Source organism: Crinia signifera, chromosome 1 (genome assembly GCF_055691185.1).
Source record: "Crinia signifera chromosome 1, ASM5569118v1, whole genome shotgun sequence".
In the NCBI taxonomy this organism is placed as follows: Eukaryota; Metazoa; Chordata; class Amphibia; order Anura; family Myobatrachidae; genus Crinia; species Crinia signifera.
Genome location: NC_139217.1, coordinates 102964034 through 102985625, shown reverse-complemented (window position 1 = coordinate 102985625; position 21592 = coordinate 102964034). Strand labels below are relative to the sequence as shown.

Sequence of the window (21592 nt, the reverse complement as noted above, 5' to 3'; positions counted from 1 at the left end):
TTAGCACAGTGCCACACACAAAAAGGGCGCATTTTGAGGTCTTACAAACGGGCAGGGTGCGGCACCCTGCAAAAGACACTTTCTTTCTGGACAGCAAGTTACAGTATGATAAAGTAGTTGTTACAGATCAGCAACATTGATACATGAATAGCCCTGAATAGTATAAAAGGGCTGCATTCCTGCAAAACAGGTGTAAAATTTAAAAACATAATTTGCATTGCAGGTTTGCAATTTTTTTTTTTTAAACATTGCCACACCTATCATCTGTATCCATTTTTTGCAATAACGTTTTATTGAAACACCATTAAATACAATTTTGCACATTTCTTGTTGACAAACTTTACATTTTAAATAAAATGGTCAATGTGTACAGTTTCAAATACAATCCATTACAGACTGATGTTAGAAACTAAAAAAATCAGGAGTACTTTCATATCATGACATTTCACCACTAATCGAGGTTTTAGGCATAAATGTTCACAGGAGAATCACCTCAGATTTCCTGAAGAGCATACCATTAGGTTTGTTTCATGGAGTTATGTATTGTTTGCCTTAGAGATCAGGGTAACATAGAAATATAACTTTCGAACACCGCAAAAAAGTTTTCTGAGCATCTCTCCCTCTCCAGCAAACATTCCACCCAATCCATAGTGAAGACATGGAGCAATTTGTCTAAAAAAAAAATTTGGGTACTTGTTTCCTATCTGGGCGCCCACGATTGAAATCGCGGGCATCGGGGGTAAAATCGCGGCCATCGCGGCCGATAAAAAATCGGGTGCGATGTGCCAGACGCGATGCCCGCGATTTTCCCATAGAGAACAATGTTAAATGCCTCAATTTACCCGCGATGACCGCGATTTACCATAGGAAACAATGTTAAATGGATCAATTTCCCCAAATTATCATAGGGAACAATGGGAAATGGGGCAAAAACACCCCTGAACATAAAAATGTCCCCCCAAAAGTAGTTGACGCCACCCCGCCATCAACGTGAACCCGAAGCGTGGCGAGCACAGCGAGCCCGCGAGGGGCGGCGGTACGCGTCCTCCGACCTTTTCATGCCCTACTATCCACTAGGGCGTGGAGTGAGAATAGAATAGTGTGGCGAGCGCAGCGAGCCCCGCGAGGGGACGCGGATACCTTCACAGTTATACGCGTCCCCTCGCGGGCTTCACAGGTGTCGGCGTCGCCACAGACACCTGTGAAGCCCGCGAGGGGACGCGTATAACTGTGAAGGTATCCGCGTCCCCACGCGGGGCTCGCTGCGCTCGCCACACTATTCTATTCTCACTCCACGCCCTAGTGGATAGTAGGGCATGAAAAGGTCGGAGGACGCGTACCGCCGCCCCTCGCGGGCTCGCTGCGCTCGCCACGCTTCGGGTTGCCGTGGATCGTGGGGTGGCGTTAAAAATTTGGGGGGACATTTAAGGGTTAATGGGCTCTGTGGCCCATTTAACATTGATTCCTATGGCCAAATCGGGTCCATTGAGCCATTTAACAGTAAAATCGGGTCCATCGCGCATTTTAACATTGATTCCTATGGTAAATCGGGAGCATCGCGACGCGACCGACACGATTTCCATGTTTAACATGGGTTTCAATGGGAAATCGCGGGCATCGCGTCGGTCGTGTCGCGGCCATACATAAATGTACCCGCGATCACCACGACGGGCGCCCAGATAGGAAACAAGTACCAAAATTTGTAATGTTGGGGGTGCCACGTCAATCCATGCAGTATTGCTTTCTTCACAACAGTGCTAATTATTAACCCCTTCCCTGGAAAATACTCGGGAGAGCCACTGCCTGCGCTCCCCCTTGCCGCTCAGCTTCAGCGGCTACCCGGCCCTGCCTCCCTCCCCCCTGCTGTGTGTGGCGTGATCTTGTAACGACATAGCCATCCGGACCCGGGGACACAGTGGTGTTTTTTTTTTTAAGGGAGCGCTCCCCAGAAAAACTCGCCCAGTGGGGAGCGCTCCCTAGAAAAAAAAAACACTACTGAAGGGGTTAAGGGCAATTTCTTACAGCCTCTCTCCACCTGCTGTCCCTCCGGAAGCATTCAAAACAATGCCTAGGAATCCCCAAACGGAACATAGTTTATTAGATGTTCTAGTGCATATTTCCTAACCTTAAGCCAAAAAGCTCTTATTAAAGGGCAACCAAAGAAATAATGATAAAGGTCAGCAACAGCAGAGTCACCGTGATGGCAAGATGCTGAACTTATCATCCCCGCTAAGGTGAAATATATGCCATGTGATATATGTTAAGAAACCTTTCCTGGTATTGTATAGCAAACATTAATTTCCTAAACAATTGAAGTGATCAAATTATCCTATCACACATTATGGAAGGCATATCCTTAACCCAAGTACCCATACCCGTTTGTGATTGCTCATGATTAAGAATTGGCCTTAGGAATGCATAATGAAGAGAAATATCCCTTTTCTCTACTGGCCTGGAAGATACTACATTATCCAGAGTATTAAACCAATCTTTCTCAGAGAAAACTGAGAACTGAGGTGACATAGGGGGAAATTTACTAAGCTAATTTCGTAAAAAAATAAAATCGTATTTTCATAGTAAAATATGATTTTTTGGGGCGTATTCGTATTTTGGGCATTTGTCTGCTCATCTATTAAGTAAGTGAACTTACTGGGCATGTTTACAGTTGGCGTCAGAGCTGGAGGGTCGCAGTTTGAAGACCCATGGTCTATAGAATGTATCAGGACAAAAGGGGTTAATTCAGACCTGATCGCACAGCCCCGAATGTACATAGGGCAGAGACAGGTAGATGCAGGACCGCTTTAGTGAAATCCTGCCTTACGAATTAATGTGTATGGCTTGCGAAGACGTCGCAGCCGAGCAAAAATGTACAAAACCCTTTGTTACAGGCACACAAGCAAATGTTTTTTTTTTCTCTGGTAAACAGTCATCGCAGGCTCAGAGTACCCAGAGACTTACTCAGCAGCTGCGATAAATACAGGCCTAACCGGCCTGTTGCTGACGTCGCACACCCACCCCTAAAACGCTTGTCCATTCCCGCATTTTCCCTGACACTCCCTGCATTATTTTTCTGGTACGCCTAGCGTTTTTCTCGGTACTCCCATGATATGACCGGTTAACAGCCCACAGACACCTACTTCCTGTCAATCACCTTGCAAATCAAAAGCTACCAGGACTTCACCGCTGACCAGCATAGTGAATGCGCATTATGGCCCATACCCATGCACAGTTTATCAATAATTGCCCACTATGTGATTTCGCAGCTCTTAGATCAAGTCTGAATCGGGCCCAAGATCATGATTGGAAGCAGTTGGTATACCTCTTCTTTTTTTTTTTTTTTTTATTACTAGTTTTTCTAAGAAAGGTTATTGAGAAAGTGGTAACAACTCAACTAGGATCTCACCTGTCAACCCCTGATTTTTATGATCCATTCCTGTCAGTATTCAGGAAAAGACTTTTAATGGAAGGCGATAGACGGAGTCTTAATCCTTCTGGATCTCTCTGCAGCATTAGATACCATGAAATTCTATTTGAGTGCCTTAAAAATATATATTGACTGAATAGCACAGCTGGTTCAAATCATTACTCACCAACAGGTCGCAGAGCTTCTTCCAGAGTACACCCATTGTGACCAGTACCACTGCCATGTATTGTGCTACATTGTGTTCTAGAATATCTTCCATGCTTTTTGCGGTATACGGCTGAAATAATCAGATGTCATGACCTAGTCTACCACTGCTATGTAGATGATATATAACTGTACATGTCCAACCTAATAGTAACCCAAAATGACTGTCTAGCTGGAATTGGACAAAGCCATGCACACTGCAGGTGGGGCAAATATAATGTATGCAGTTATCAGGGATTCTGCTTGGTGTGGCTGACATAATAACAGATATCAGCGGGTATTAGAGATAAAGAATGCCAACATAGGGGCTTATAGGATAGCACCGGGAGAACATTAGCAGCTGTGAATTATTGTTGCTAATTGCAAGATGCAATATTATAACAGCCAGAGGTAGGGAAGGCCATCGACCATTGAAAAATTAAAAATCATCGGTGGTTTATGGCCAATGTTGAATAGTTTTGACATTGATGGGGGAGAACCAGATGGTTTCCCATCATCGATGTCAAGCTTAACTGAATAGTTTTGTTTTTCTTTTTTCATCAAGGGGCTGGGACACGGATGAGCTGTTTATGAAGTCCAAACAGCTCTGACAAATCAAGAAAATTCAACAAATAAATCTGCGCACTGTCTGTCTGCCTTTCCGGCCCATGGGCAGTAGGCAGAGTGGGTGCAAGGTGATCTAGGCCGGGCAGTAGCAGCCCTCCCTCAGTACCTCCTACCACCAGCAACTCTGCCCTCTGGCTTTACTCCCATGTGCAGCTCCATCGTACTATCCAAACTCAACCAACTGCTTGACATGGTGTCAGTGTGTGTGATGTATGTGTGGTGGAAGAACACAGGAGAGAGGCAGCAGATGAGCCGGCTAATACTGCCGGACTGCTGGGTCCTACTTCCCCTCTTCTCTGGACATATCCTGGCTTGATGGCCTACCTAGTCCTCACTGCGTCAAGGACTACAGCACTGATGAGTGCTGTTTAAAGCTGGCTACACACACAAATTTGTATCTGTCCAATCTGTCTAGTGGGAGCAAAAGACCACCAACATTTTCTCCCAAATACTGAAAAACAGACAATTGCGTGGAAAATTTTGTTTTATCAGATTGATTTAAAGTTCGGGAGCAAATTTTTGGATGTCCTTTGCTCCCATTTATTTCCAGGTGTATGTTCCAACCAGATAAATCAGACAGATAAATCTGTAGGTGTGTACTCAGCTTTACAGACGCAAAGAGCTGACAAGCTACAATTAGGACAATGAGCAATAAGTAAGGAATACTGCTTGTTGTTAAATACAGTCACAATGCAATTTCACATGCAGGAACAAAATTAAAATAGCGCTGCACAAGCAATCATGATAAACAGAAACAGCTGTTATTTATCATACTCAACCAGTTTGTCAAGCAACAAACGAGTTCATCAATGGGGGCCTTGATTTTGTTCCTGGATCACGCGCCATGATTTTTATGAATTGCTGGCATTAGTATGGTCAGCCATATTGTCACCTATTGAGATATTTGTATACATTCCATCATAGGTAAAGTTTTTAAATACCCCAGGCAGGAAGCCAAGTAGCCTTGGAATTTTTTTTTTTTTTTTTACAAAGGTAACAAGTAGAGAAAACCAAAATAAATATGAAAAGAGTTTTGTAATAATTATGCCAAATTTTTCTAAAGGTCATTACAATAGACAAATGCTGATTATGAGCACGCCCTGTATGCTCACAGGAATGTTAGACAAGACTGCAGTAGCATTTGCTCTTTCACCTGGCAGGGTGGGGTGGTTAAAGGTGGAAAATTACATCTGAGTCGTAGCAGCCACGTAGATATAGGATATGTGGACTTCCTGGTGAATATCCTGGTGATTTGGCTTCCCAAGCTTAAGGTGTGGAGGGGAAAATATCCGAGGAGGGAAAACAAATGTCAAAAAGAGGAATTAAAATAGAATAATAATAATAGGTTAATTCAATGTAGTGTGATTTTTGGAAATAAGATCAGGTCACCATCACCTGTGTGATATACCCCTAAGGTGGCCCTAGGGCTATCTGTAGTAGTTACCTTAAAAGTGACTTGAGCAGAAAGTGATAAGTCCCTGAGGGTTGAGGGAACAGGCAACGGGGCAGACGTCACCTAATACAGAGGCAGGAGGGGCCTGAATAATGACTGAGGGATAAAGCAGCCACACATAGGTGCACAGTAGCCGGGCACACACAGGGCAGGTCCGGCACCAGGGACAGGGGGCAAGTGCTAGCACCTCAGCAGGAAAGTTTTATGTCTGGCAGAGGCGGGGTGAGACAGGGGGCAGCAGCGGGACACACAGGACAGAGGAGCGGAGGCTGCTGCTGTGTGTAGGAGACAGGGGAGGCTGCTGCTGTACACCTGTGTGTGTGTGTGTGTGAGAGAGAATGTGTGTGCAACATCTGCTCAGTGTCAGGATGTGGTCACTGGGTGACTGAGCGCTGTGTGTATCTGTGATATAGGCTGTGCTCTGTGAGTGTGATATAGGCTGTGCAGTGTTCTGTGTGCGAGTGTGATATAGGTTGTACTGTGTACTCTGTGCTGGTGCACATTGACTGCTGTGTGTTCTGCTGCTGGGGCAGATTGTGTGATATAGGCTGTGTGTATTTGTGCTGCTGGGGCACAGTGTGGGATATAGGTTGTGCTGTGTTGCTGGGGCACAGTGTGTGATATAGGTTGTGCTGTGTTGCTGGGGCACAGTGTGGGATATAGGTTGTGCTGTGTTGCTGGGGCACAGTGTGGGATATAGGCTGTGTTTGTGTGTGATATAGGTTGTGCTGGGGCACAGTGTGTGACATAGGCTGTGTGTGTGCTGGGGCACGGGCACCGGTAGTTAGCAGCAGGACATACTGGCGGTGTAGTTGTGCATGTAGTGTGTGAGTGAGCAGCGTGTATACACGGCGTGTGTGTGTGTGCGGGAGCAGCAGCAGCAGGGTGACCGCACTCCTCCCGTGACTTCCCCCCGGCACGGTACGCTCCCCCTCCCCCGACCTCCGAGCAGTGAGTATGAGGCTGAAGCCCGGCTTCCTCCTGCGCAGCCTGCTGCTGCTGGCCACCCTCCTGGCGCTGCTCATCCTCTGGTCCTCCCTGTCCTCCAGCCGGAGCGAGCCGCACTCCCATCTGCCCCGGGTGAGTACCGCCTGTGTGTGTGACATGTTCTATATCATACGTACATACATGTGTGCAGTGTAGCTGTGACCTCCATTGCCGGAGGGGGCCTGAACGCTGTTAGGCCGGGCCCCTCTCCCTGTGGCCGGGGACTCCGTTATTACACTCATCGCCCGAACCGGGTGGCGGGGAGCGGCGCATTGCGCTGCATCACACACGGGGGCGTCTGCTGTGTGACCGGGGGGAGCGGGGGAGGGGCGCAGCAGCAGCTGGCTGCCCCGTGGGGCTCTGGGTAATCGGTGTCTCCCACCCTCCTCACCCCCCATATCGGACGAGCCTCGCACCTCAGCTCGCCGCTTTACGTACGTGTGCGAGGGGTGGGGGCTCCGTCCCTGATGTCACTGTGCTTCCCCTTCCCTCACATACCCCCATGCCGCCACCATATATCATACACCACCTGTGCTGCTGAAACAGGGTCAGGGCACACGTGTGTGGGTGACATGCCATAAACATGTCTGTAGTAGGAGCATGGCATGCACCCTCCGCCACAAGTGTGTGTTCTTAGTGCTGTGTTGTTAGTTACTGCCTGTGGGTAACCAGTTATATAGTGACCTATATATGACAGATGAGGCTAGAATACATACACATTGCTATACAGTATATGTATGTGTCATTATGCTCACATAGCTGTCACTCCTGGGAACATGCGGGTACACCACTGCTGCTAATCCTGTGTAGCATTTACCTCGCATTCCACTAGCCACCTCCTGCAAGTGTATAATGTAGTGTTGGTGGTGTGCTGTATTATATGGAATAGTTCAATCCATACTGATTGTACACTGCTCAACTGATGGTATGGAGAAGTTCTGCAAAGTCATGGCAAGTGCTTCCTCACAGGGCACAGCGGCCTCCAGTAGTGCCAATGCTAGTACAAGGATGTTGGCCCTTATGTGTTACCTGTTACCTTACCTGTTACGCTATCGCACTGCTATCTGTAACACTAGTTTGCCAGTTTAAATAGAAAAGGTGTTTGTATGTATATTACATGTTGGCTCTTTATATGTGTATATATAATATATATATTATAATATGCAACTCATTTTAACCTTAGTCATCATAATATGTGGCAACCTGTAACACTACTGGCACTATAAATGCCCCTGTGGCTGCATGGAAAGTAGGTCTGTGCCACTGCACTTGGTGTTTCAGTACTTCAGTAATGTGATTTACATATTGTTGTGGATAAAAAACAGTTTGTGCACTTCTGTATTCCAGCCTATAGGTGGAGTAATTTTATAGGGTAACAACCATTGTGTTTTAAATGGACATGGGCCTGAATCACTCTGGGGCTTATTCTGATTGGTCCACAGCCATTTTTCCATCTGATTGTAGATGACTACTTACTGCTTTATGGTAATGCGAGAATAAACCCATGCTTAATAAAAATCTACTGATTGCAGTGAAAGCCTATTCTGTCTATTTTTTTCATATTCATCCTCCTTATTATCGGGGCTTACATCAGCCCCAAGCTAAATGCAAAAGATCTGTATGAAACCTATTCCGTTTATGTCCCTGCAATGAGTGCTAAAATCAGTTGACGCTCACACGAGAGTGATCTGTTCCGTGAAATCGCATGATCACCTCACAGGAGTGAATAGTCAAAAGACATTTTAATACATATTATACACACTAGCAAATTCTAAGCCAGATTCTTTAAGCTTCAAAAGTGATAAAATGGAGAGTGAGAAACAGCCAGCCAATCAGCTCCTGCATGACCTTTTTCAAACACAGTCTGTCACATGGCAGGTAGGAGCTGATTGGCTGGCTGTTTCTCACTCTCCATTTTATCACTTTTGAAGCTTAGAGAATCTAGCCCTCTGCCTGTTCGCATAAGCCTGGTTTTGCATATGGTTTCTTTGGTATTTGTGCTGTATGCTGATATCCACAAGATGGTTATGTTATAAATGGTAGACCATGTCTAGTTCGACACCTTGAAATGGTCAACATTGACAAAAGGTCAACACAAGTTGATGGTCGACATGCACATGGTAGAGATGAATAAGCTCAACATGAGTTTTAACTTATTTTTTGGGGTGTTTGTATTGACATAAGTTGACTTGGACACCGTTTAAGTGGACCTCATACACTCGCATAGCTCGCTTTGAGAACTATTTTATTCCCACTCTATGCCCACTTGGGTAGTAAAGTATGAAAATCCACCTTTTTTTGAGGGAAAAAAACATGAAAAACCCATGTCGACCTTTAATGTCAACCATGACCTTAAGCTTGTGTTGACCTTTTGTAAGGGTCGACCAGGTTGGTTATGTTGAACTAGAAGTTGGGGTATATTCAATGCCCTTAAGGCGAGCTAGTGACCACTTCCCCACGAGATCCATCTGCATTGCCAGTCTCATGAAGAATCCTTACCTGTATGCAAAAATGGGTACAATATTGGTTCAAATCTAGGATAACCTAGCCTGTATAACGCCACTTGTCACTTTTAATAAATGGTGATGTATTTCTAAAAAATTCCGTTGGAGTGCCGCTTCAGTTTTCTTCCGGGTCCTTCACAAGACACCGGGGAACAGAACCTTTCTACCTAACCATTGAGGGCACCACGGTTATTACCCTTATCGTCCAGAGTGCCGAGCAACCCCAGGACTATATATATATATATATATATATATGTGTGTCATTATTTTTACAATTAAATACTCTAGCAATGAATAAAGTAATATAAATAGCTCTCTTTAAAAAAAAAAAAATTGCAATGGCTGTAATTGGGCTTCCTCTCTGTTCACCTTTGCTTGTTTAATTAAACACATCATTACTCCTTGACAAAAGATTGCTACATTGGCAAAAAATCAAAACCGGCTTTAAAATGAATGTAGGTTGCAAATTAGTGTTTAACAGTCTCTTTCTTTAAAAGCCTTTTGTGCAACATGTTGCAATGGGTGTGAAAGAATATTACATTTAATAAAGCATATGTAATTAAATACATTTGCATTGTAGGGGAATCTTTCATTAAGGCAGAGGCGCTTACTCTGTTAAATAAAAAAAAAAAAAAAAAAAGGGCCAGTGAACAATTATTTTTAGTATTCCAAAAGTAAAGCATTGCATGTGAGACTGCCCTGGATCAGAAATAAATCATGGAGAGCATCCACAGGTTCCTCATGCCTATATTACAGCGTGGTTCTCTCCCCATAATACAGCCTGAATTGGTAGTACACTATACAATAGCTGGCATCATATGTTATTGTACGTCAGTAATCGCTCAGTTGCAAACATTGCTGCTTGTGGGTTCTGTTGAATGAGAAGCAGATCTTGTGCATTGCAGTGTTTTCAGTGTTTTTCCATCTAATTCCCTTTTCATGTTGTTGGTAAAGTAAAAACTTTGTTAAATGAATCAAGTTTGTACTTTATTACAGCTTTAGGCTGTAGCCTTTAATACTGATTCATACACATACATTTTCAGCTATTTTGTTTTTAAATATCTGCTTCCTTGGTTTATGAGGGGTTGTTTTTCTTGAGCACAATGAATTTTCATTAGGTTACTGCGATTTATAGAGATTATAATCCACATCATTTTTTAGTATAATGAAAATAATTTATATAAACTGAATCCCAGCTACAAATAATGTAGGACACATTTGCCAGATGGGTTGTGGATCAGGGTATGCTTTATAAAATGGCCTTTAATTCCAGTGTCATTTTTTGAGACTTTTTTTTCCAAATAAAGGGTATTTTACAGATGATATTTAAGAGGTGATGAAGCTCTCACTAATCAGTATAGTAGATTTGACATCCTGGTTATGAGTGGGTTAAAACGTGTATGCAAAGCATATCCACTGGAACAATAGCATGGTACACGTGTAACACAAACACATTTCATTTACTTCCACGTTACTTCTTGTCCCATTATCTATGACCAGGAACATCTAGTGCTGATTTCTAAGCTTGCTTTAAGTTACTGACATTATTTTTAGCATTCTCCTTAAGTATAGGTCTGGCAGATAAAGCAAAAGGTTCCTGTGATCATTTTCTTGTTTATGACCTGAATTTTGGTCCCAGAAACGGTTTGTTGATGGGTTTTTATTTTTTATTTAATTTTTTTGGGTGGGAGGTCCATGATTCTCAGATGTGCAATATAATATTGGTAGCCATCTATTTTGAGGGTCAGATAAAAAGGACATACTGACACTTGGGGTTGCTTGCCTGCGTGTGTATGGCCACAGCGAATAGTCATTTATAGGTTTGTTTATTTTGGATATACAATATAGAAATTTATAATGACTGATCCACATATAAAATGGCATACGGTCGTATTGTCAACAGCATTTAGGTCGACAGGTGGGAAGGTCGACAGGGTTCTAGGTTGACATGGGTCAAGGTCGGCATGGGTTTATGTTGACATATGCGTCGACATGTGTTTTTTTTCACAGTTTTTTGAGCCGACATGTGCCGACAGGCGGCATTTCAAGCCCTACCATCCACTAGGGCGTGGTGGGCTGCAGTTGACTTCCAACTGTGTCAACTTTTGGGCAAAAAACAGTGAAAAAAAACATGTCAACCTTGTCCCATGTCAACCTAGACACCTGTCGACCCAACGGAGTCGACCTAATGACTGTCGAGCTAACTATGGTCGATAAAATGATCCACACCCGATAATATTGCAGCTCTTAGAGACATACACATGGGTTATTAGCCCATTTTCTAAATTAAGCCCGGATTGTTCCTGTGTATGCCCCTAAGTGACGGCGATACACTGTCCTGCGCATCGCCATCGCCCAGTCAGCTTCACCACATGTAGATAAGAGTAGCACAGAACGCTCGGCACACATCGCTGGTGCATGGCATGTCTGTCAGCGATGTGTGCTAAACTACTGTGCATCGGCTCAGCACGGGGATGAAGTCGCCCTGTGTGTACTGGGCTTTGGAATGTTTCATTATTCTGGGGCAATTAAATTGGGATCCGGACCATTCATCAGGTCGACCACTATTGGTTGACTTGCATTAGGTTGACACATCAAAAGGTTGATGTGAGTTTTTCAATTTTATTTCCATTTCTTTTTAACTTTTTTTTTTTTTAACGTTACGGATGGTAACTGTAAAGTTCACTGAGCATGTTCTCTGGCGAGGTTTGCAGCTAATGCAGGGAGCCCACTGCATTTAGCCATGAGCCTCGCTGTTTTGGTGGCCGCACACGCCATTTCCACCTTGCTGTAAACACCCAGCAAGGTGCAAAGGAAATGTGCAGGGGGGGGGCAGTTAAATACTGAGCTGTGAAGGCGAGTAATCGGCATTGCTAGCAAAAGAGCATTGAATACGGCCCTGAGAATAGTGAGACAGCTGTCATATCCCTTGATTCTATGAGTCCTTTGGTTGAAATCAGATAAAGCCCCTGTCCTCTTCACTAGGGTGCAGTTATAGTGCTGACAACCAGATTTAATCCAGCTCTGGGATAAAACAATGGAACCATGTTCATTGAGACTGCAAACACCATAATTCGCTTTGTTTTTTTCCATTACTCATGTTTGCCAGTCACAATTAGTTTCCTAAAGTGGTGCATTCAGCAGCAATATGGAGGGTATTTTGCTTCACTCTTTCTGACAAGTTCCTTCTTAAGGTGCCCATACATGTTACAATTATTGTATACAATATTGTATACAATATTGCATCTCATCGCATCTCGGTTTTGCGATGAGATGAGATCTAGTACAAAAAGTATGTGCTGCACTTACTTTTTGTACTAGATCTCATCTCATCTGATCTCATCGCAAAACCGAGATGCGATGAGATGCGATATTGTATACAATAATTGTAACGTGTATGGGCACCTTTAGATGGACAAAACCATGTGCACTGCAGGTGGGGTAGATGTTACTTGTGCAGAGAGAGTTAGATTTGGGTGAGGTTTTACTTCAAAGTGAGATCTATTTTGCAGTGTAAAAATAAAGCAGCCAGTATTTTCCCTGCACAGAGATGAAATAATTCACCCAAATCTAATTCTCTCTGCACATTTTACATCTGCCCCCCTGCAGTGCACATGGGGCCTTATTCTAGTTCACTCTTTCTGACAAAATCCTTCTCAAATGGACAAAACCATGTGCACTGCAGGGGGGCAGATGTAAAATGTGCAGAGAGAATTAGTTTTGGGTGAGTTATTTTGTTTCTGTGCAGGGTAAATACTGGCTGCTTTATTTTTACACTGCAATATAGATCTCACTTTGAAAAATAAAACCCCACCCAAATCTAATTCTCTCTGCACAAGTAACATCTGCCCCACCTGCAGTGCACATGGTTTTGTCCAACTAAGAAAATAACCCCCCATGTGTGTGTGTAAGCTCTGGGAGATAGTCTCCTATTGTAAAGTGCAATGGAATATGCCACACTGTATAAGAAACTTAATAAATCAATATTAAAGGAGTTTATTTCTATTAAAGGAGAACTGTGGCCAGAACAAACGACTCTCCTTACATCGTCAGGTGACCAAGTCATAACACCACATTTGTGAGAGAGCTCTTTAAATGTGCCCCATGTCCTTTTGCTCCCTGCTTTCTTAAACTGCCATGTCCAGAACAGCCTTTAATATGGGTATGGGTAATCAGGTTGACATAGGAAAAAGGTCGACGTGATCAAAAAGTCAACCTGGGACATGAGTTTTTAGTATACAACTTGACTAGATAAAACTAGAAAATCAGCCGCTGATTTGCATATAAATGGGTATAAAGTACGGTCAGATATATCAAATCTCATTTATACTGATTTGCAGGTCTTTTTAGATGTATCAGTGTAATACATCAAATAGTTACCTTAATGTATATGTTTTATTAAATATTATTGTTTTATACAAATAAGGTGGCGACCTAAACAACCGATATTTTCCAATAAAATTGTATGTTTCTAAATCTAATTTGTCTATTGGTATGTCCATGGTGCTAAGTATACCGTGTCCCCTCGCATTGCTTGCTGTGCACACTATGCTTCGAGCACTGCGCATGGCACTCTATTATATTTTCCTTCTATACCCATTAGGATGGTAAAGAAGTTGTTTAAAAAAAAAAAAGTCAAACTACTTTTTCCATGGTGTCTACCATTTTGTTTGCATATGTCTACCTCTTGACCATTTCCATTTCAGATTTCTAATCTCGACCTTTTCATGTGTCACCCTTTTGACTGCTGATCTAGACACTGTCCACCTAATGACTGCATATCCTTTCAATAGCTTTCTCTTTTTTATTACCTTGTTTGTTATGCTGCCCATACACTTATGCGATCGTAATGCGATGTCCCATCTGGATGGCCTTCTGATTGGCTGAGGCTGCTGAGAGAGCTCTCTCAGCCAATCAGCGGCCTCACATTCAGGCAGCCACTGATTGGCTGAGAGAGCTCTCTCATCGGCCTCAGCCAATCAGAGGGCCGTCCAATGTTTCAAAGTCATCTGCTGCCGAGTCCTGCCACCTGAAAGCTCCACCCCTCTGGTCCCCGATACACAGCCACCACGCCACCCCTGCTGAGTCCTGCCGGGTTCCCAGCGCTCTGGTCTCCAGCTCCACAGCCGCCAGCGCTATGGTACCAGCTCCCCGCCAGCGCGCCGGTCCCGCTCCTCCTCTGCCGCTGTCAGCTCCGGTCCCCATCCTGGCCCCGCTCCCCGAAACCCGCCACTGATTTGTATTCGAGCAATTGCATGTGGTTAAAAATCCCATGCGATTGCTCATGCAATTCGATAAATATTATGTGCAGCACATAATATCTATCAATGCGACATTCGACGGTGGTCCTGCACATATGTCGAATGTCAGCTTAAAAATGCATGCAATCATTCGATTTATCGGCCAGATATGGCCGAAATCTAATGATTGCATGCAATATCTCACATATGCATGGGAAGCATTATCAGCCTCTCACATTTCATTGTACTAAATGCTTGAATACCTCAGTTGCTCTCCGATGCCAAGTCTCCAGTAAATGAAGTAATTTTTACACAAGTTCAGTAATGTTTTTTGTAATGCACTTATGCTCTAAAAATGGTTAATATCGAGCATGAAGCTGGGTCACAAATGGTCAAACTCTAGAGTTTGAAGACTGACTGAAAGTCTGAAATTATTTAGAAGGGAGTATATGAAACATGAAATTGGGAATTACACTGAACAACACTTTTATAATTTTTTCCTGTATATGGATGACGTGCTGCTTAATTCTGCACTACCAGCTGGGAAAACATTTCCTAAGGTGCCCCTACGCCTTCGATGAGAGCAGCGAGTAGCCAGGAGAAACAGTTGGAACAGGCACAGGGCTACGTGTGTTTTTGAGACCCCATATCCAAGATCTGAAAATTCCTAGTTGCACCTCCTGGGAGTTGGGCTGACTCAGGGGGTGAAATTTACTAGGAGCGATTCAGAAAGTGAGATATTTGGTAAGAAATCTCCAGTTTTTTTTAAAGCGGCAATCATTTACACTGCAAATTCAAACTGGTTTTGCAGTGTAAATGATTGCCGCTTTATAAAAACTGGAGATTTCTTACCAAATCTCTCACTTTCTGAATCTCTCATCCAGATGTATATCTGTGCTGCCATTGTTGCTAGTTCTGATAACCCTTTGTATTACATTATGTGCATTATTTTTAATGACTGTAAAGCACCTTGAGTTCTGTTGGAGAAAGTGCGCTATATAAATAAAACTTACTTACTATTACATTTCCCCCAGGATGTTGATGGCAGATGGGTGTTGCCACTGGCCCTTGCTGTGTACAGCTAACAGATACAGTGTTTGGACATGGCAGAAATAGGGGAGTTTGTTCCTTGTATTCTGGAGGTTATGATTTTATGCTTTTAAAGATCTACAGGGCTCTATTTGTGTCAAATTGACTGTAAAAAAAAAAAAAACCTGTGTATTCCACTTGCCTGCTTGTGACAGCGAGCTCTTGAAATCTATGCTAGGCTTTTAATTATGACTCAAATATCGCTCTTGTGAATGCTCCTAATGGTTATTAGAAGGTGGACACTTCTAGCATCCTATCAGTTTTGAACTGAATTAATTTCATTTATCAGGCTTATTTTGAAGTACACATGCTGGCGATATTGCAGCATGAGTGACCAGCTTTATATCCTGTTCTTGTTTGAAGCCTGCATAACTGAGCCTGGGAGAAGGTAGGTTGATGACTTGCCTAAAGAGGGCCTGTCACATTCATATGTAGAACCAGGCAGTAGAGCATTACAAATGTTTTTGTGTTATGCTTTTCCTTGAAGCTGCAGGCTTTGAAAGATCTTGTTCATGTACTGTAATAAAAAGACATGAATGTTTCCCATTCTGCTGATGTGCTGCTACCTCAGGATGCATATAGGATGATTGTGCTCTTGCATATTAACTCTGTGCATTGCAAGGACCATGTGTATAAGGATTTGGTACTTCTGTATTAGCTGGGCGCCCCTTACGTACTTTGTGTAGTGGTGTATTGAGAATACCAATACACCACTATGCTGGCTATGTAAACAACGTAACTTAAGCAAATTACGTCACTTACGCAAATTACGTCACTTACGCTCAGCTTATACACAAAGGGTCATATCCCCACTATCCACGTCATACCCCCCAGTGTCCACGTGGGCGTAATTTTAGAAAATGTGGCGAGCCACTGAGCCCGAAGCATTAGCCGGGCGCCCGGCAATGGCTACGCTGACAACGTAGCCAAAGCTAAGTTGTCAGCGTAGCGTAGCCGGGCGCCCGGCTAATACATAAGTACCAATGATTTTTATTAATGTGTACAATAGATGGCAAGAATGGGCACACAAATAAGTTAAATTATGCTATAAAGGTAATTTTTATTCAAAAGGTGGTCCCACTTGAGTTCACTGTAGAAAAAGTAGCTATAGTGGGTTGACCAAAACAAATAAATATTAATCCCTGTATTCAGGGGCCCACGTCAGTCGGGTGATTTGATCTCTGCTGGTTAGCAAAATCCAACATGTTAGATTGTTGCCGCTTGAAATCCATTTTTGGGTCAGGATTGTCGAATCATGATTCTGCATTATGTTGGATTTCACCCTTTACCTGCAACAAATACAAGTGTAAATAATAGAAATGGATGTAGTGTGTTTTAAAAGAGTCATTATAAAAGATCCTTGCTGATCTATGTTCTCCTGTTATGTTCTTATGCTTGTAAAAATCCCAATAAATATATTTTACAGAAAAAAGTAATAATTACAACGCGTACAATATGTATTTTTTTGTTTGAGTAGGTGTAGATATTGTGTAGTTTCTGGATAACGATTTTCAGTTTATTTGCTTTTTATTTGAAGAGAAAGCTATGCTTCTTCACTACCCTATACCAGAAATAGGTACAGTAAAGCTGGGTACACATCTATACAATCGTCTGCCCGTTCTTCGGTTCTGGGACGAACTAGGTGTGTATGCTGTCCCGACTCCCTCTGTACGATCGATAAACGGTCTTGTTCGTCCATACTCGGTCGGGCGAAGGTTCAGTGCTGTTTAATATTCATCCGACCGGACGGGCCCATATCGGAACAAAAGTGCAGTGTGTACGCACGTTCGATCGATATGCGTGCCGGCTGACTAATTAGACGCGTACCCCGTCTATATAGAAGTTTAGTCACCCTGCCGGCTGACTAAAATTTAGACGCATAACCCGTCTATATAGTAGTTTGCCGTAGTCACCCAGCCGGCTGACTAATTTAGACGCATAACCAGTTTATATAGCAGTTTGCAGTAGTCATCCTGATCGAACGCTCGCAAGAAAACGGGGATTGTATAGATGTGTACCAAGCTTTACTCTATAATGGTTAATTGGCTGTCCTCTATAGTTTAGGACAATGTTTTTGGCCTAGGGTCAAAATGCAGGATGGTCTAATGGGGCCTACACACAAAGTGATTTAGTTGAATTTTGTAAGTGATCTCTTAGAAAATGCCCTTACATTGCTCTGTATGTAGTAGCGATATGTGGCCCCGCAGAAAACCTCTAAGTTTGTAGGCTCCTTAAATCTAAAGTCCCATACACAAAGGGAATTTTTGAGCTGAAAACAGGTCACTTTTACCATATGAGCTGTTTTCAGCTGTTATCGGCTTTCCTTAGTGTCCTGCTATGGAAAGCCGTCCACCCCTGCGGAAATCACTTGGATTGGTGAAAATTGCTCAGTGTCTTTCCTGCTTAGATATTATCGCTAAATCAGTATCTCCTATCATGATCAACTATGCAGGCAAGGCAATTTTGAACAGATCATAGACCAGTGATCACAAAAATACTCACTTACAAATATCGGGGTCCTACCTGACCTTTTCTGGGTCCCAACAGAATAAATACAAACACACACACCCACACACATGCACTCCATCATAATAGTCAGGGCCAGATTTAGGGGTCAGGCCGCCCCTAAGCTCAATATCTTTGGCTGGACTCGGCTGGAGGACCCTTTTGAGATTTTTAAAATAGACTAATGGATGGAGATCCAGAGGACTGCTCCCCGGAGTTACCTCTCCTCTTCTTACTTTGCATTGGCAGCCCCGACACGCGCTCCTCCTCCTCTGCATTCACTGTCGGACAGGGTAAGGGCTGAGACACCCGGGCGGCAGCAGCTACACTAGCGGTGGTGTTGGGAGCTTGAAGCCTGGTCACACACTGACAGGGCTGAGGGAGGGAGCTGCTGCCCATAGTGCGCCCAGGCAGACACTCTGGGGAAAAAGGGAAGGTATAAACTGCGCTTACAGTGAATGGAAGTGTCAATCATGTAAATAAAACTGCACAATTTAATAAAGTATAAAAAAATAACATGACATATGACATGAATGCTAAAATGAAAAAATACAAAATAATAATAATCAAAAATGTATAATTTACGCAATAAAAGAAATTGAAGTTCTGCATTAGAGAGCAAGTGATGTGTGACGGCCCATACAGTACCGTATTGGAGAGTCTTATCTGACAAGTGTAAGGGGCCCTTTAGAGTCCAGGTTTCTTTCTATATTGCCTCATGGAGAAGGGGAATGAAATTATCCTTTGGAGGAACTTGTTTTTGCAATCCTCAGCCAGCATATGGAATGTGATTGATCCATCAAGAGCAGGAGGTCCTGGTTGCCTGGTTGAATTCACTGTGGGATAGCACTCTCTGGCTGGTGTGAACAGTTATCCAGACAGGCTGGTGGGATACCTTGCGAGGGAAGTAGTTGTAGATCCACAGGGAGTGGAGAGATGGAGAGGCTGGTCCGGTCTCTGGAAAGCGTATAAAGGTGTGGACGAGTGTCAAGACTGTAGAAAGTCAGGGAACTCTGCATAGCCCGGAGACAATGGCAGCACTGACACCCTGGGAGCAAGCAATGTCACAGCCCTAGGCTCTCAGCGGGAAGCTGCAGAGAGCTGCTGCTGGGGTTAACACCTCCAACAGGGGGACCGCTGTGACAGGGCTGCCATCATCCGCAGCTCCTGGCTCCCCCTCCACCCCGTACCTCCTGCGCTGCCGTATTCCCACCATCATCCTGCTGTCCGTCCCCTCTGCAGCTGCAGTTACACCCACCCAGGAGTCCTGTCCATCCTGCCACTCTACCGACCAATCTGCACGGACCACGTATCAGGGGGGCCCGCCATTTAAAAAAAAAAAGTGAGTCCCTGGCTGTCATTTGTGGGTAAAATACGGGCTATAGTGTGTATTTGTGAACCCTGTAGACTATCATTACTTAGACAGGAGTGCTCTCCCGTGACCAGCCCTGGGGTGGTCGTTGGTCGGAGGAGAGTCTCATTTTTATCAGCGACCATCTTTGATCGCTAATGGAAACGGGACACTGAGAAATAAATTGCTCAGCGATCATATTGCCCCGGGTGTACAGAGCTTCTCAGGTCAAACTCTCCAGTGCATCTAGTCAAAATTGGCCTTTAGCCAATATCTCACTTTGTCTACATGACTTTAGTTAGTGTTTTGCAGGAGATTCCTGTAAAATGTCCCGCATTAGGCTATTATCACACAGCTGGTATACATCAAATTATGCAGACACTGTAGTTTATGAATAATTTCCGAAAAAACTGCCTGGATAAATAGGCCCTTATGCAGTCTGTATTACCAGATGGCTGATAAAGTAACCTATCTAGAAATAATTAAGGCTGGTACATAATATATACACACTTTCCGTGTTAAAGCTTGGTACAGGTTGAGTATCCATTATCCAAATTATGCCATAGTTTCCAGAATGTGCCTTTTTTTTTTTTTTGCAAAAATAACTACTGGGGACATCTGTAACTGGCACTACTCTGTGCATGGTATATAACTGGCACTACATATTTGCTACAAATGCAGTGTCTGATATTGTACACAAACTTTGTTTCATGTTTTGAAACCTTGTTTCTTGCACAAATGAAATATGTGTTTGTATTTTATGTGTTTGATGTGTTTATACAACATAAATGTAAGATACCGCAAGATCCATAATTGAAATAAAAACTTATTCTGAAATACGGAAGAATCCATTATCCAAAATGATTCTGATGCCGAGCACTTTGGATAAGGGATACTTAACCTGAAGTAGGTATTGTTAGGGATTCGGTATGGAATCCCGGCGTTCAAAATCCTGGCGCCGGAATCCCGACCGCTGAAATCCCGACAAGGGGGAAACGTGGATCGCCCCCCTTGCAGGCTCGCTGTGCTCGCCACGCAGCGGGCCCGGTGCCTTGCTACTCTCGGCGCGCTAATTCTCCCTCTATGGGTGTCGTGGACACCCACGGAGGGAGAACGTTTCGGGATTTCGGCGGCCGGGATTCCGCGTTGGGATTTTGAATGCTGGGATTCCGACCGCCGGGAAAGTAACCGCATCCCATTGTTAGCACAAGTAATGCAACAGAATTGTTGTAACCACTGCACACCTGTAACTAAAGCCCATGTTCATGGAAATCCAGTATTTTGTGAGTTTGAAATCAACTTTTAATGAAGGTTTCCTTTTCCTCTGTTTTATCAGGTATCTGGTTGTAAACCTGCATCTTCTTTATGCTGCATTTGTTTGGCTCTATGTCTCCCAGTATGCCACTTACACTTAGGACTGTTTCACATGGATAACTTTTCCTTCACAACGGTGGCCAATTATCAGCTAACCAATGGGGCAGGCAAAATAAGGAGAATTTTAGTATATTGACCCGAATAACAAGATAGTCTTTATCTACTTTCTCACATCTGGTGCTTAATTGACAGCATTTGTGAATGAAACTTGCCCATGTGAGACCATTATTATAAGCAATTTTACAATTTAACTTTGGGAATTAAAATATAGGTAGTTCAAGATACACACGTATTTGCATATTACAAGTACCCCGTAATTTATGTACGTTTAATCAAAGTATCCCATGGCTAAATGTATGCTAAGCCAAATGGCCTTCTATACTCCCTTCACACTAGCACACAAATCTTCTTTTTTAATGGGCACGCGCTTTAGCCTGAGGTTGTTGGTGTGTATGTGTGTGACCGCATTCTTGGCTCCCGGACTCTGCTTCTTACCAGGGTTGGGGCTGAGACCCTGGAATTTCCCGGCTTTCTAGTCCTGGCATGTAGTCTGAAAGTGGTACTAGTTGCTTCTGCATATGTTTTAAGGCCCCCACACACATGATTTGGGCCCGGTTTCACCTGATTCGGGAAGATCGGGCCGAGAAATCTGCTGAAATAGGTCCAAATTGCATAGTGCATGACATTCGATCTGATCCAGCACGTGGTCCCGTGCTTATTGGATAGGACTCTGAGGTCGGACAGTCAATGCGGGGACCGGAGAGCAGGGTTGGGGCAGGCGGGGGGGGGGGGGGGGGGGGCAGGGACAGGTGAGCAGCTTCCGGGGAACTGTCAGATGGTGAGCGGTGGGAGAAT

General features: G+C 43.7%; 1 protein-coding gene and 1 long non-coding RNA gene across 4 annotated transcripts in view; one reads left to right on the top strand and one right to left on the bottom strand.

The window, feature by feature from the left end:
* Window positions 1-206: 206 nt before the first annotated feature.
* On the bottom strand, window positions 207-6960 carry LOC146058632 (uncharacterized). Of its 2 annotated transcripts, none has more exons than XR_014469875.1 (3): window positions 5679-6960; window positions 5388-5499; window positions 207-672 (listed from the first exon to the last, which is right to left on the bottom strand). It is a non-coding gene; the product is annotated as an uncharacterized LOC146058632 (long non-coding RNA). The 2 variants fall into 2 exon arrangements; XR_014469876.1 differs by having other exon boundaries at window positions 6812-6960.
* The window catches only part of GALNT7 (polypeptide N-acetylgalactosaminyltransferase 7), a 159440-nt gene continuing 143606 nt past the window's right edge, over window positions 5759-21592 (top strand). The window contains exons 1-2 of one of the 2 annotated variants that reach the window (XM_083170892.1): window positions 5763-6350; window positions 6410-6767. In XM_083170892.1, coding sequence (XP_083027018.1) covers window positions 6645-6767 — 123 coding nt within the window. In that variant the 5' untranslated portion in view covers window positions 5763-6350; window positions 6410-6644. Of the gene's footprint in view, window positions 6768-21592 lie in introns of both variants that reach the window. The other variant, XM_083170900.1, reaches the window with a different exon arrangement.